The sequence below is a fragment of the Zootoca vivipara genome, chromosome 11, assembly GCF_965207765.1.
Source record: "Zootoca vivipara chromosome 11, rZooViv2.hap1.1, whole genome shotgun sequence".
In the NCBI taxonomy this organism is placed as follows: Eukaryota; Metazoa; Chordata; class Lepidosauria; order Squamata; family Lacertidae; genus Zootoca; species Zootoca vivipara.
In genome coordinates this window covers 45,963,587-45,978,806 of record NC_142594.1, presented here as the reverse complement: position 1 = coordinate 45,978,806, position 15,220 = coordinate 45,963,587, and the positions used below count along the sequence as shown (strand labels likewise).

General features: G+C 42.6%; 1 protein-coding gene across 1 annotated transcript in view; it reads right to left on the bottom strand.

Moving 5' to 3' along the window:
* PTPRN2 (protein tyrosine phosphatase receptor type N2) overlaps window positions 1-15,220 on the bottom strand; it is a 615,253-nt gene that overhangs the window by 404,914 nt on the left and 195,119 nt on the right. The window contains exon 10 of the mRNA XM_035129839.3: window positions 3,361-3,447. Coding sequence (XP_034985730.2) covers window positions 3,361-3,447 — 87 coding nt within the window. The remainder of the gene's footprint in view (window positions 1-3,360; window positions 3,448-15,220) is intronic.

The window sequence follows — 15,220 nt, the reverse complement described above, 5'->3', positions numbered from 1 at the left end:
TTCATTTCTGCTCATGAGTTCACACCAGGGGGTGCTGTTGAGGGAAGGACATCTTTGTCCTATGCCAAGGGGTGTACAACTTGGCTAGAGATTAATCGGGAATGGCTCGAATTGTTGTGAAGCTGGTTTAAGAAACAACACATCAAGCACTAGTATTTTGTGTCAAAAGTTTAAGATACCTATATGGTTAGGATAGGTAAAGGTAAAGGGACCCCTGACTGTTAGGTCCAGTTGCGGACGACTCTAGGGTTGCAGCGCTCATCTCGCTTTACTGGCCAAGGGAGCCGGCGTACAGCTTCCAGGTCATGTGGCCAGCATGACTAAGCTGCTTCTGGTGAACCAGAGTAGCACATGAAAATGCAATTTACCTTCCTGCCGGAGCGGTACCTATTTATCTACTTGCACTTTGTGCTTTTGAACTGCAAGGTTGGCAGGAGCAGGGACTGAGCAACGGGAGCTCACCCCGTCACGGGGATTCGAACCGCCAACCTTCTGATCGGCAAGCCCTAGGCTCTGTGGTTTAACCCACAGTGCCACCCGCGTCCCTTATGGTTAGGATAATGTCATGTAAACAAGGATTAAAAACCCAGCACTGGAAATGCAGTAAACGAGAGTGTGAAACACATTTGTGGTAGAAACAACGGCACATGGACTAACAGAATGCCTATTGATGTTGCCACCCACTTTCATCTCCTACGATATTGGTCCAGCAATCAATCACCAGAGGCCACAGACACTCGTAATTGGATTATAAAATCAAACTTATCATTTTGTGTCTGCTTGCATAATTATTCTGGCGCTTTAATATTCTTTTAATGATCCCTAATGATGTAATACAAAATAATGGAATTTGTTTCACAGCTACATAACCATTAACAAAACAGATTAACCATAACTAGTACTTTCATAAAAGATCAAGAAAGCAGCCAGAACAACAAGCTGAAATGCCTGCAAGCTAAAATGCCAAATCCTTGTTTTCATCATCTTGTATTTGCAATTCTGTACTCCGCATGTTGAATGCCACATGTGCTACAGAAACCGTTCGGATAACTTAATTATAATCACAGGTAGCATGCTATTGGCACCACACCCGAGACTATATAGGTTGCAATTTTAAACATGCTTACTATAAGTAACATGGGCAATCCGAATCCCAAATCCCTAGAGCAGGAGGAGGTTTGGGTGCATCAGAGGTGTCCCTCTGACCAGCCCTGCTTGATTCCACCAGTCTCCACCGGCAGAGAAGCTATGCCAACGAAAAGTACAGTAATGCACCTACTCAATTGGTGGGCATGAGCTACTGCAGCAGAAACCCCCAAAACGGGGCCTTGGGGAGGATGCAGAGCTAGTGCAGAACCCAACAGACCCAGCGCAGACCCCGTGCATACTGTTGAAAAATCCAAAAGAAACAATCCGTCACTGCCTTGGGGTTACAAATCTGATCCCCACTGTTGCTGCACCGCTCTTGCAAAAGTAGTGCTGTTTGCAAACTATGCACACACACACACACTTTGCACACCCCGCAGGCTGTAATGGCAGCACATATATCAGCTTTATGAAACTGTATTTAATATGGAGGTCATGCACAAGGCTGTACAATTGTTTTCATCAGCTGTAACAAAGGAAGAGGGAAGAAAGAGGCCACTGTGAACAAATGCCGTCAGAGATGGTGGCTGGCCTTTGTTTATTTATTGATCTATTTATTTATTAAAACTTTTTAAAACATAACATTCTCCCCCCCCCGCCCACCAAGCTGTCTCTTAAACTCATCCCCCTTCCCTCTGGTTCTCATGCAAAATGGACAGAAATAGACTTCTTCCTCTTTGTCCCTTGCCTCACCCACAATGGCTGAAGCCACGCCTGCAAGTGACCTGCTTCTTCTGGCATTGGCATAGCATTTGTTCAGGGATGCAATTTTTTTTAACAGCTGTTCTTCTTATATATCTGCCCCATCACTCCCCCAAACCACTGTTTTATTTTTAATTATTTTAAATACAGTATGTTCATTTTTTTGTACCTAGTCTCCCATCCCTCAAAAATAAATGCTATTTAGGAAACTGAAGCATCCCCTTCCAACCCAATGCTGCCTGCAGAAGTGCTGGGCTTATATAGAACGATCCATTTTTAAAAAAACTGGAAACGTTTGTTCTAGACACCGGAGGGAGGAATAAAGGTGCACATGTGGACATTTTCTGCATGGCAGGCACCCAGAATGGGGAAAGGTTGTATAGCAGAGATTGAGAGGAGGGACAAAACTAACAGATTTGTCCAGTGGCAGACTAGAAATGAAGATCTATGAGGGATAAAAGAGAAAATACACTCTATTGCACTTTTATCACACACACACACACACAAACACAGATGACGTGACTTCCAATGATGTGTGGGGAGGGAACATACTCCCTGCTAGAAGCATGTTCAACCCTTAGCTCCTATGGCAATGAATCACCTGTACTTATCCATTTACTTGACATAAAAGAACAAAAAAAAATCTCAGAGAGGTTTACAACACATTAAAACGTTGCATAAAAACAATCCAGAGTAAAATAAATTCATACTACAAGGAAAACATTTCAGATCCTACTCTATGTGACATTTTGCTTCGCTCATATTCATTTATCTACTTACCGGTAATTTATATTTAGCAGTCTCTCTTTTATAATCAGAGTCAAAGGGCTGGAAGAGGATGGTCCTTAAGAGCAGGGCCGTCTTAAGCGCCCCTGGCGCCGTGGTCGCCGGATCCCTCCGGCGCCCTCCCGCCCCGTTTCCCAGCGCGGCGGGAGGGTGGGCGTCGCGCACAGCGCGGCTGCCACAGGTGCAACTGCGCGGCGGGCGGGCAGGCGCAGCACGGTTGCTGTGGGTGCAGCTGCGCGGTGGACCGGCCGGCCAGCAGGTGGGTGCAGCTCGCGGCGCCCTCCTGGCGGGCCGGCATCGTGGTGCTCTGCACCACCCAGCCTGCACGTAGGGCCGGCCCTGCTTGAGAGACAATTCAGGCTGAACTTTAAAATGAAAACTTCATTGTAGTTCACATGACTAATACAGTAGTTGTTGATAGACCTATCCTCTGTGAATTTGTCTTAACCTTTTTTGTAACCATAGATCATTGCAAATCATGGCAGTAAATTCTAAGGGTTAACATTGTATGAAGATGCATCCTGTTTTCTATATCCTGAGCCTACTGCCAACCAATTTATTGGGTCTCCTCCCTCTATTACGAAAAGGGGAGTAAAACATATATCAGCAATGTACCTTAAAACAATTCAGAACCATTGCATTATTGTGGTTGAGGATGGATGTTAGTGTTGAAGCAATCTAGGAATTAAGATGAGATTAATAGAAGGGTTGGACTTTGTGACATACTTGATATCAGCAAAGGCAGTCATCTGCAGTTTCAGCTGGGCAGCAACTTGCTTCATTAACTCCAAACCCTTTTCCTCGCTCAGAGGGCTGTTGAAAGAAAGCAAGAATACACAGCATTACGGAAAATGGAACTCATCAATACTTGAGAGGCTAAAAGCCCCAAAAGAGTTATCACCTTGGAATGGTTAGGTGGTTCGAAGCCAACGCTTAAGTGTATTCCTGTCACATAGCAATTGTGATATCGAGGGAAATGGGATCAGGTGCTTCCTCAGGCATGATGAATCACCTGAATTTTCCAGCAATAAGACAAACAATAAGGTGTAAATGGAATTGTTAGGAAGTGTAATGGGCCCAATGATGCAGCGACCAGTTCATCTTGGTACTCAATGGGAAAAATGTTACACATTTTTTTTATTTTAAAAAAAAGTGGGAGGGAGGAAGAGAGCCAGATGAGGTTGGAAACAAACAAATGAATGTCAAATTACAGGACTCTATGAAGTGGACGCAGGAAGACATTTCTTCTTCAATTCATTTGCTTCTGAAATGCATTCGTGCCCAGCAAAAGGAGAAACAAACATAATATTCAAGAACAAACAATAGTGCTAACTACACTGTCCTGAAGAGTGACTGAGGGTATGGAAGTTAATTTTCGTGTGTGTGTCTGTGTGTGTGTGTGTGGTGCTCAAAAAACATGTCTTTGAGCCTTCTAGTCTTCCTCAATATCATGCTTTTTAATTATATTTTAAATTGGAAACCAGGCCTTCTCGGCAGTGGCACCTTCCCTGTGGAACGCCCTGCCATCAGATGTCAAGGAGATAAAGAACTGCACAACTTTTAGAAGACATCTGAAGGCAGCCCTGTATCAGGAAGTTTTTAAAGTTTGACGTTTTATTATGTTTTTATACGTACTGTAAGCTGCCCAGTTGGGCAGGGTGTTGTTATTGTTATTGTTACTGATAGCAATACTTTGCTACCATCATTTGAGAAACAGATTTAGCTGCAAATCAAGATTATAAAGTTACAAGTTTGGTCAATATCAGTGCAGATATCTTCAGTGAGTGCTGTTAGTCACTGAGTTTGCTGGCATATACCAGTTTACCTTCCAGCAAGTGGCAACATATACCAGAAAATAGTGACATTCATAAATTTTCTTTGGGATTGTCAATATTCACCTAACCCACACAAATTGTTTAACTCCATCTATTTATTTATAAAACACACACACACACACACACACACACACACACTTTCAGATTCAGGGCTGGCTGTATTAGTAAATAATCAGTTTTATTTTATTTTTAAAAACCTGCAAAATAATCATAATTAAAGTCAAGAAAAAGCTACTTTGTATGACTCCTTCAGCTGCTATATTATTGCACTTCCCCAAATTAACATAAAGCAGTCCTTAGTAAATTTAAACTTTATAACTTTATCCCACATATGACACCAGACATCAGAGCACACCTACTTAAAAATTCAGTGTAGTGGTATTAAGAGTTATTCCTTAATTTCATAATATGTTGAAATAGAATGCCACAAAGAAAGAAAAAACAGCACTCTTAGATATCTCTCAAGTAAATAACCCATTGGGAGAGCTGGTGTCGAAATAAAACACACACACCCCACAACACACCAACCCATTCAGGTTCTTATTTTTAATTACTGCAATGCAAAATATTTCCCACATCATCACCAACCTGTTATTAGAAAGCAATGTGGATTTTAAATCAGTAGTGTGATGTACAAGTTGCATATTATGCCGAGGAGCACTGCTCTTCACATTTTGTTTAAAGTACCTTTGAATGAACATGTGCAGAACTCTGATGGAATATCTATTGATATAATAGCTTATTTGGACCCCAGCTAGGAAAGTAATATTTCTTAATTTCTTCCAAAGCTCATACGTCCACTCCCCAAAAATAATTCAAGGGACATTGAGCCATATACATAGGTGGTACTCCCTCCCTCTAAGCTAGTATTTAAAAACATGGTTTTTCCAGACGTGTAATACAATGATGTTTCCGGTTCTTGTTTTTAAAAAATGTTATTTGAGTATTTCCACAGGGAAGGGAAATGCTGTACCTAGGTTATTCATTAAAAAGTCACCCTTGAATTTCAAGACTAGGTAGTGGGGTAGAACTCTTGTTTCTTCACAAGTCGCAATGAAAGCAGGGCTGTCACAGGAACTTGGGGGCTTGTGTGTTAATTAGATCCTTCACTCCTGAGGACAGTGGTTCAAATGTGTGTGAGACAAGAGGTGTCAGAAAGTGGAGTGGGCTTCTCTCTCTCTTTCTCTCTCGCTCTCTCTTTTTAACACTGTAATATTATTTTTACCCGGAGGTGCAAGAAAAGTCATACAATACGTTGCTGGCATTTCCTTCCTATCATTTGTACGCATAAAACTGTAATATCTCTGCAGGCTACAAAATCAAAACTGAATGTCAAAGTGAGTTGCAAAAGCAACTGTACCAAGGCTGATCAGAGCATTTCGGTGCTAATATCCAGCAGCGTTACAAACACCCTCAGGAAGGCGAGAGGCAGAAGTGAACACAATATTGTCATTACACTAGTCTTAATTAGTTTTCTGGAACACAGGTAAGCCCAAATTAAAGGAGCACACACCATACTCTCTCTCTCTCTCTCATTGCAAAAACCCACACGAGAGAAACAACTATTGCAGTATTTCAGTGACGGGCAAAAAACCTCAGAAACAATTCTGTTGCCTTTAGTAACGAAACAGAAATAAAATCCTATTATTTGTTTTTATTGTGGCAGTGTCCTGGGGGTCCTGTTGGGGGCTCTTGCTATTGGTGTTACTGCCCCAACTGTTTACTGCTTTAAACGTTTTTAAACAGCTTTTAATCCGTGGGTTTTAAAATTTGGGTTTTTCTTTCTTTTAAGGTGTAGAATGTGCCTTGGAAGAGAGGGAGGGTAACAGGGGAGAGCAAGGGTGGGCAAGCAAAGCGGTTCAGAGTAGGGAGAGGTATGGTGTAGTAGGTGGGCACGCTGGATAAGGGGCACAAGGCACAAGCAGTTGGTGACTGTGCCATGTGCCTACCCCTGCGCCAACCTGGTAAATTGTGGGTCAGCCAGTCCTCGGGTCTCCAGCTGTTGTTGTCGAATGCCAAGTCATCTCTTAGTAAGACCTTCCTCACCCATGATCTGATTGTGGATGAGGAGACCAATCTGGTCTGTATCACTGAGACCTGGGTGGATGAGCAGAGTGGAGTTGGTCTCAACCAGCTGTGCCCCCCTTGGGGAATGGCAGTTGCTGTGATGTATAGAGATTCATTCATTCATTCATTCATTCTCTCTCTCTCTCTCTCTCTCTCTCTCTCTCTCTCTCTCTCTCTCTCTCTCTCTCTCTCGGCTCTCTGTCCAGTTGTGGGGGGTCTAGAGTGAGTGTTTCTGGCACTGGGCAATTGGGAAAGCTTATGGATTCTCTTGGTTTACCACCCGCCTTGCTGCCCAGTAGTCTCCCTGCCTGAGCTGACAGAGTTGGTCTCAAGAGTTGCTGTTGAAATACAGAAATTTCCATCTGTACTTTTACAGCTGCACTGAAATACTATCAAACTCAGCAACAACAGTAGGTATACGAGTCATATGCATCTGCTCTTTCATTCACACACAAAAGATTTAATGAAACAACTTATCAGGCAACCAGGCGTTTCCTCCACACTCTCCAAAACCTCAGAGTCTGGGTGAGCAGACATTATATTTTTATTCTCAGACCTTATATTTTCAAAATATAAGAGCTGTCTTCTACCAATCCATTACCCTGGAAGTCATCAGCCATTGTGCTTCTTAATCCGTCAATGTATTTAAATCCATGTGGAATTTTAAATCCTCCACATACCCTTGGGGTAACTCACTGGGCACTTATTCATGCTCTGAGAAGTAGCCTTTCATACATGATGACTCTCTCTCTCTCTCTCTCTCTCTCTCTCTCTCTCTCTCTCTCTCTCTTTCTCATGACTTACAGACTGGTTCTTAATGATAACAAAACTTTGCCCTTTGTGAAAATTTACTTTCCCCAAAACAAAAACAACAAAACAAGAACAACAATATGTTTTGCCAAGAAGTGAACTTACAACTTGGAGAGAACAGACTTAGTGGGATTTCCCTAGGTGCAATCTGCAGACTTCTTTTATTCAATATTTGCTTTTGCGAGATCTCTCTTCAAGCGAATGCCACTGTACAAGCCATTGTTGAGAGCTAATTTGGAATGTTTTCTACTTTTGGCCATACTTGCTTTGCAAAGGAAGAATGAAGCGTAAAGTTGAGCAGACAACCACAGTGAGACTCCCCTCCCCACTTGCATTGTGTTACACTTTCTGGTATATGTCAAACATGTCAAGGCTCACACACCAATTGGGTTGGACCCAATGCCCGGGATTTGAACCTGAAACCTTTTGCATGCAAAACACATTATCTAGCACTGAACAACAGCCCCATATCCCCCCATATACAAATGGATACCTTTTGCCTGTATAGAATACAGCCTTGCGACCTGAACTCTAACTAAATATTGAATCATTTAAAATTAAAATGTGGAAGAGTTATTGCATGCAGCAACCCACGTGCGAACAGGATTTGTGTTCCGTAGCCATGTTGTGGCAGGAATGGATCCTGCAGAGTTCTGTTACCTGAGAGCTCAAACAAGCCTGATTATTAAGAACACTGCAATTTAACTTCATCTGGCTCCAATCCATTTCCCCCAGCCTTGTTTTCTCTAAGGCTTTATTAGCTACTGAACATTCATAAGCTTACTTCTGTTTTGACAAGAGAGCAAATCTCTGCTTGCCACATTTTGCACACCTACCTACCATCTCTTCCTTCCCTACCGCAAATAGGTGTGAAATTTAAACCTTTTAACTCAAGACGGATTCAAGTCCAGACCAATTTATAAAGCAGATGGCACTTTGCAAAAATCAATTTCAGTGGTCAGACTATGAAGGTCAATGGAAATTACATATCATGAGAAAGGTAACAGGAACGTGGGAGTGAAGAAGGGATCTGTTCATAGGGGCTATTATGGAAATATGACACCAAATAAGGCTTTAGTAGGGGGTGGGTCTCATTTCAAATACATGCTGGCTCCACCCACAACAGAGGCAATAAGAGAGTGCTTCCTTATCTGCAGCGTTTCCATATTAAATGGAAAACATTCATACATATTTTATGTACACACACATATACACATACATAAATATACATGTGAAACTCGGAAAATTAGAATATCGTCGAAAAGTGCATTTATTTCAGTAATGCAACTTATTATTTTTTCTTTTTCTTTTAATTTTTACAAATGCTTTCTTTTGGAAATTTGACAGTAATAAAACAAATACTTATAATAAAGAAAAATAAAGAAAAATGAACATTGCTATTACATTTCATTAATTACATTCCATTTATAATTGACCCGCCTAACGACAAATAATTACAGTTTCAACAAATAAAGGCTTGACATATCTTGCTTTGCATGTCATGCATCTATCTCATATATTGGTTTCACCTTTTAAGTTGCGTTACTGAAATAAATGCAGTTTTCGATGATATTCTAATTTTCCGAGTTTCACCTGTATACACTCCCTCTCTCTCTCTCTCTCCAGCACACAGAAGTACTCTGATCATGACATCTGCTCTCAATATCCACCCTGGTGCCAAATACCTTATTGTGGTGAATAGGATAATCTCATTTGTTTGCCATTTTTGTATCCCTACTTAAATCATTGTGGCCTAAACTGTAATAGGTGGTTGAAGAGGGACCGCTCCCTTTCCTTTTGTGAGCCACACTGAAGAAGATACGGGGTGGTGGGGGGTGGTCTTTAGCTAGCAGGGGGAGGGGAATCAAGGGGTAGTAGAATTTGCAAACTTAATGAAAGGGAACTCTTCAAGCACCAGCTTATCCAAAACTGCTGATTCTGCTTGTGAAAAACAAGTTGCAAGTGTGGCGACCTGCCCCCACAATTGAAGGGGCAGGCACCAGCTGTGTGCACATGCCGTTTGATGTGCTGACATCACTTGTGCATGCCTCACAGTGGGTGCACGTGACATGACCATGTCACACAGCATGCACCCACACCGTGTGCACAGCTGCCATGGGATTTTGAGGGCCACTCCCTTGAAAATTTGGGGGACCCTTGGCTCCCGACCTCCTCCCCCAGTAGATGGTGCCCCTGACAAGTTGGATAACCTCATACACACAAGCAGGAATTTACTACCAGCAGAAGAGGAGAATAGTGTTCAGGTCAATCATGCGCACTGATCCTTAAAACATTGTTATACAGCTATCACCACCAGGAAGAAACGAAGATTGAGGGAGTTTGAACTGCCAGCTTCTTGTAGATCATATAGTTTGATGTCTGGTTGGCCACACGCTGCTATGGCAGAACAGTAGGAAAGATTTCTTCCACAAACAAAACATTTTTATTTTATTTTTAGAACACATACAGTACAATGTAGTTCTTAGCAATCCATTTCCTATTATGGATTGAAACTGCTCTGCAATCTGCAAAGCAATTTATTTCAAATTAATTTCATAAGCATTGGGCACACAAGATGGTTGCTGACCATCCACAACCGAGCAGGGTGGGGGGTGGCCCAAAAAAAAAAGACTCCCTGGGACCATTTGCTTCCTTTAGCTTAATCTGGAGTCACCGGGCACAATGGGAAGAGGATCAGAGGCAAGAGTAAAATAAGGCTGTAGAGTTGTGTGCTTTAGTTTAGAGCAACAAAAGCATGAATAGCACTGGAAGGAAGCAGGACCATCTGCAGTCTCTTAAATGCCTACGGATGCAACAGATGGTGAAAGCATATAGACCTGGTGAGTGTAAATGTTATTAATTTTTAAACCTCTTTAATAGCGAAGTTGTTTTATGATGGTTTTATAACCAATGGTGTCCTCTACTTTGGAAGGGTGGGGTGTGAACTAGATAAATACACAAAAGCTGGGAAAATTTGAGTCAATTTTTGGGGGGCTTTGGGAGGTTAACTAAGGATTTGAAACCTGTAAGTCTATAACTTCCAATTTCCCTGAAAGCTTTGCAAAGATTCTGCAGTGTTTGAGGTTGAAGCAAATCCCATCCTTCCCCGATAAATTCAGAAATATACGAGCTCTTCCTACTACAGTACATTCTACAGAATGAAATCCCTCTCCAATGGTTATATAAGGTTTCGTTGCTGCTTGTTTGCCTCTGTAATAGGTGTGGATTTGTGTGGGTTGTTTTTTTTTTAAGTGGCTTTATTTTCCCACTCATAAAACGCAGCCAGGATATATTTAGCCAGAAAATATCATAGCTCTAATGTCAGGGCACTGCCTACCAAGACCTTGAAGGTAGAGAGGGAGGAGGAGGCTGGGCAGGGACAGCTGGGAGAAGAACAGGAAATAGCAGTAGGGGGGGTGGGGGTGGCAGGAAGCAGCCAGGGAGAGAAAGGGGCTGAAGATGCTGAGCAGGAGCCTCAGCACCACTCCACCACTTCGGGGGAGATTACGCAGGTCCTGTCAGCCAGGGAGAGGCGGGAGTGGAAACGTAAGACACAGAGGCGGAGATTAGGGCTGCCTAAGTTTTTATGTTGGAGAAAAAGCTGCCAAAAGTTACTTCCTGGATCTGAGCCCGACGTACAGATGGCTGAATGATGTGTACTGCTTTTGTACATATGTAAATAAAGACTGAAATATGTATAGCTTTGAGAGATCAGCACCATTTCTTGCGGAGAGCACCCCACTACTCTTAAATCTAAGCAGATATTTCTGCCGATTCCTGGAAAACGAGATGTGTAGTCAAAGGTTTCGTAGAATCAACGTGTGACCTTCAACCTTCTTTACTTCTGCAGCCTCCTGATCATGTGCTTCTTCCCTCTGTATCAATTTTCTCTTTCCTTCCTCACCCCAGTCTTCACCCTTTTCCTCAATGACCTGTATCACCTTCCTCCAGTCTTTCTCTTTGCACTTCCTTGATCCATCTCCTTAATGGAGCTTTTGCCTTCTCCTTTCATATGCCCCTGCCTTTTCTACCCCTATTTTCCAAGGCCTTTCTGCCAGTAATGCCCCTAGAATAAGTGCAGATATGTGCAGTACAAGTGGAATTAGCCTGCCCACCCCAAGTTATTAATATACATTGCTGACTGAGAGGATACCTTTGGAACATGGCTGTTGTAGTTTAGTCGTTTAGTCGTGTCCGACTCTTCGTGACCCCATGGACCATAGCACGCCAGGCACTCCTGTCTTCCACTGCCTCCCGCAGTTTGGTCAAACTCATGTTTGTAGCTTCGAGAACACTGTCCAACCATCTCGTCCTCTGTCGTCCCCTTCTCCTAGTGCCCTCCATCTTTCCCAACATCAAGGTCTTTTCCAAGGATTCTTCTCTTCTCATGAGGTGGCCAAAGTATTGGAGCCTCAGCTTCACGATCTGTCCTTCCAGTGAGCACTCAGGGCTGATTTCCTTAAGAATGGATAGGTTTGATCTTCTTGCAGTCCATGGGACTCTCAAGAGTCTCCTCCAGCACCATATGAATAGCCATTGTTGAATTTTAATACAGTATTTCAGTTTGTTGTGTTGTTACCATTCTTCCTTTCCTTGACTCCTTGTCAGGGCTGGAGTCAGACGCGGGTTGGCAAGCAAGAAGCAGAGTTTGTCAGAGAAGTTATTCAAAGAAACAGCATACAGCTCAGCAACACTTCCCAGTAAGTCTTGCCCCCATAGAGCAGTTGCCAGGACTGACGGTCTCTGCCTCCAGCTCCCTCTAAGGCTCCTCCTTTCCCAGATGTTTCCCAAGCAGTCTCAAACTGTGTCTGGACAGCTCTAATATCTGTTCTGCTCGATGCATCACTCTGCTTGTCCTTGGAGAGAATCAGGGAGAGGCAGGCTCCCTGTATTCTTCTGAACCCTTTTGGCCCCCACTCCTCTGCTTCATCCTCTGAGTCGGAAATGCTCCCTGTCACAGGCTCTCCCTCTTCACAAAATCCTGTTGCCCCTTCAGCATCCAAAACCTCTTCCTACACATCTCCCTCTGACCTCTCCTTGGTGTTCCACCACCAATTCCAGGGCTCTGAGCCTTCCTCCTCTGGGGTTCCCCAGCTGCTGCCTCCCACCACTCCTCGTCATCCAGCCAGCCAGTCCCCGACACATCAGTGGAGGCTAGTCGATTAGGGTGTGTATTTCCATCCCAATGCCCATGAGGGCCTTTACTGGTGCCAAGCTCTGAGCTTTCATTTAAAAATAAAAGTCTCTAGAACTTCTAGAAGGAAAGATATGAAGAATAACTTATGCACATTTAACTTGTACGCTTTTTGGATTTGACCTCATGGACTGAGGTCAAATTCTGCAGGAAGGACCAGCATACAGGGAAGTTATCCATTTTGAACACTTTCTACCCCAAATAAAATGCTGAAGCAGCACCTGGGAGGATCTGCCAGACAAATGCCTACCGGTATATAGTGGTACCTCGGGTTAAGAACTTAATTCGTTCTGGATGTCCGTTCTTAACCTGAAACTGTTCTTAACCTGAGGTACCACTTTAGCTAATGGGACCTCCCCCTGCCGCCATGCCGCCATGGCTCGGTTTCTGTTCTCATCCTGAAGCAAAGTTCTTAACCCAAGGTACTATTTCTGGGTTAGCAGAGTCTGTAACCTGAAGCGTCTGTAACCCACTGTACTGAAACTGTCAACTCACCCCTAAGATTAGCACCATTGCTTACTATGGATCAGTACAGGTCACTGAAAGGTCACTCAGCAAAAAGCAGGAGTGATCTATTTGTTCTAACTACTGATAAGCAGGCTGCCATTTTGACAGATCTTCAAAACTATCACAAATCATTGATTTGGGAACTTTTGAGGAAAATATTTGTCTCTGCTCTATGACACAATTAAAATACCTGGCATTCGCAGTACAGTGATGCAGTCTCCTTGGATCAAGGCTCTGGAGCCAACAAAAAACACACACTTGAGAATCTAAGTGTGAATGAATCACCTCTGACATCTTTCTAACCATACTGCTGAGTGCAAACCCCCCCCCCCGCCCCCGGTTACATCTGAAATCGCAAAATGAAAAAGAACTCCAAGCTATTAACCTCTGTGCATGAATATGCAAGACCCCTTTTACCAACAGAGGGTTTGTTTCTGCTGAAAGGATTTTGTTCCTTTATTACAACCACTTCTGCTAATAAAATTCTAACAAGCAGAAACCACAATGTACAGTTTCAATAAGGCAAGAGATGATTATAGGAATAAATGGTATTAAAAATCAAAAGGAATTGGGCTCCAGATATCATTTTTAGTTGTGTTTTATTGCTTTCTTTATCTCTTGTGAGCTGTGTTTTTGTTTTTTGTTTTAAAAGAAAAAAACTTGCTTACAACTGCCTAGCTTTGACATCCTTGAACTATGAAAATGTCAGGAGTGTCTATGTTACATATATTTCCATAATTCCGAGAAATTAAACCTCTACCAAATTTCAGCTGGGGAATTGTTCTTGATAATAAAGGAATAAGCTTTGCTTGTTCCAGGCCTCTATGCTGCAAACCTCTCTCTTTTTTTTAAAACATAATTTTTATTGATTTTACAAATTACAAAAGATGGTACATACATATACACCTTTTCCACCTTCTTCCCACCCCCTCCATGGGTCCTCCCCTGCCACAGAAGTATCCCACGCAGGTGAACAGTCAGAAGTGGTCCATTTTATGATTGGGTTTCTGTCCTCCTCCCCCTCCCCTGCCCCCGAAGCCCCCCCCTGCCACCAGGGAGCTCCAGTGAACCAGGGCAGTACGCAGGAGTTCATCCATCCAACCATCTATTGTCATACCAAAAAAAAAAAGAAAATACAAAAAGAGAAAAAGAGAAAAAAGAGAAGAAAAAAAAGACAAAAAGGAAAAAAGACAAAAAAAAATTCATCATAATTGTTAAATTCATAATTGTTAAACCATATTTTGTGGGCTTCCCCACCCTCCCCCCTTCCCCGGTTTTCCTCCCTTATTTATCATCTTCAACAGTTTCATAGTTCATATTTTATAACATACACCTTTATATCTTGTACCACTTTTAAACTAACTATTATCATTTTCGCCTATTGTCCAATCACTGAGAAATCAAACTCCCATTTTTTCTTCCCGTGCCTAATTTTTACCCCTCTATAGGCCTCCATATTTTCACCTTTTTCCAGAATCAATTCACTTTTTAAACCTATAATTATTCCCAAACTAACCTTACACCCCCCCGAGTACTGGCTCCACCCCACCAATCCAGCAAGTTCCATAGTCAGCAGTCCAGTTATAGTCCTATTAACCCATCCTTACAATCACAACTTCACTTTCCCTTCACCCCACCCCCTGTTTACAGTCTTTTGCCATCCAGGCCTCCATATCAGACCCCTGAGCTTCTTCTCTTCTCTGCTTAATTTTTCCTTCTTCCCTGTGGTCATTCTGGAGTTCCAGTAAGTCCAATCGTGCCCCCCTCGAAGGGGAGGCACTCCATCCAACTTTTTGTAGAGTAAAATCATCATTTTTTTCGTGATGGGCTTCATTTTGTGTTAAGTCATCACAGTCCTCATCATTGTCATTCTCACATTCGTCTTCTTCAGTTTCAAAAGCTTCATCTTCTAAGAAATCATATTCTGCCATCATCATCTGGAATTGTTGCTGTAACACTTGCCGTTGTGTCTCCTCTTGACATAGTTCTATTCTTGCTTCCCACATTAAGGTCAAAACAGTCCGCTGAAACTCAGGCGGGTACCTTTTTGTTGACATAGTTCAGTCCTGTCAAGGTCAAAACTTGTCACATGGGGTGGAATATAATCGCAGTCTATTTTCTCGACTCCATTTTAACAAGCTGGCTGCATTCTTAAAAATAAAGTTCGAACTCA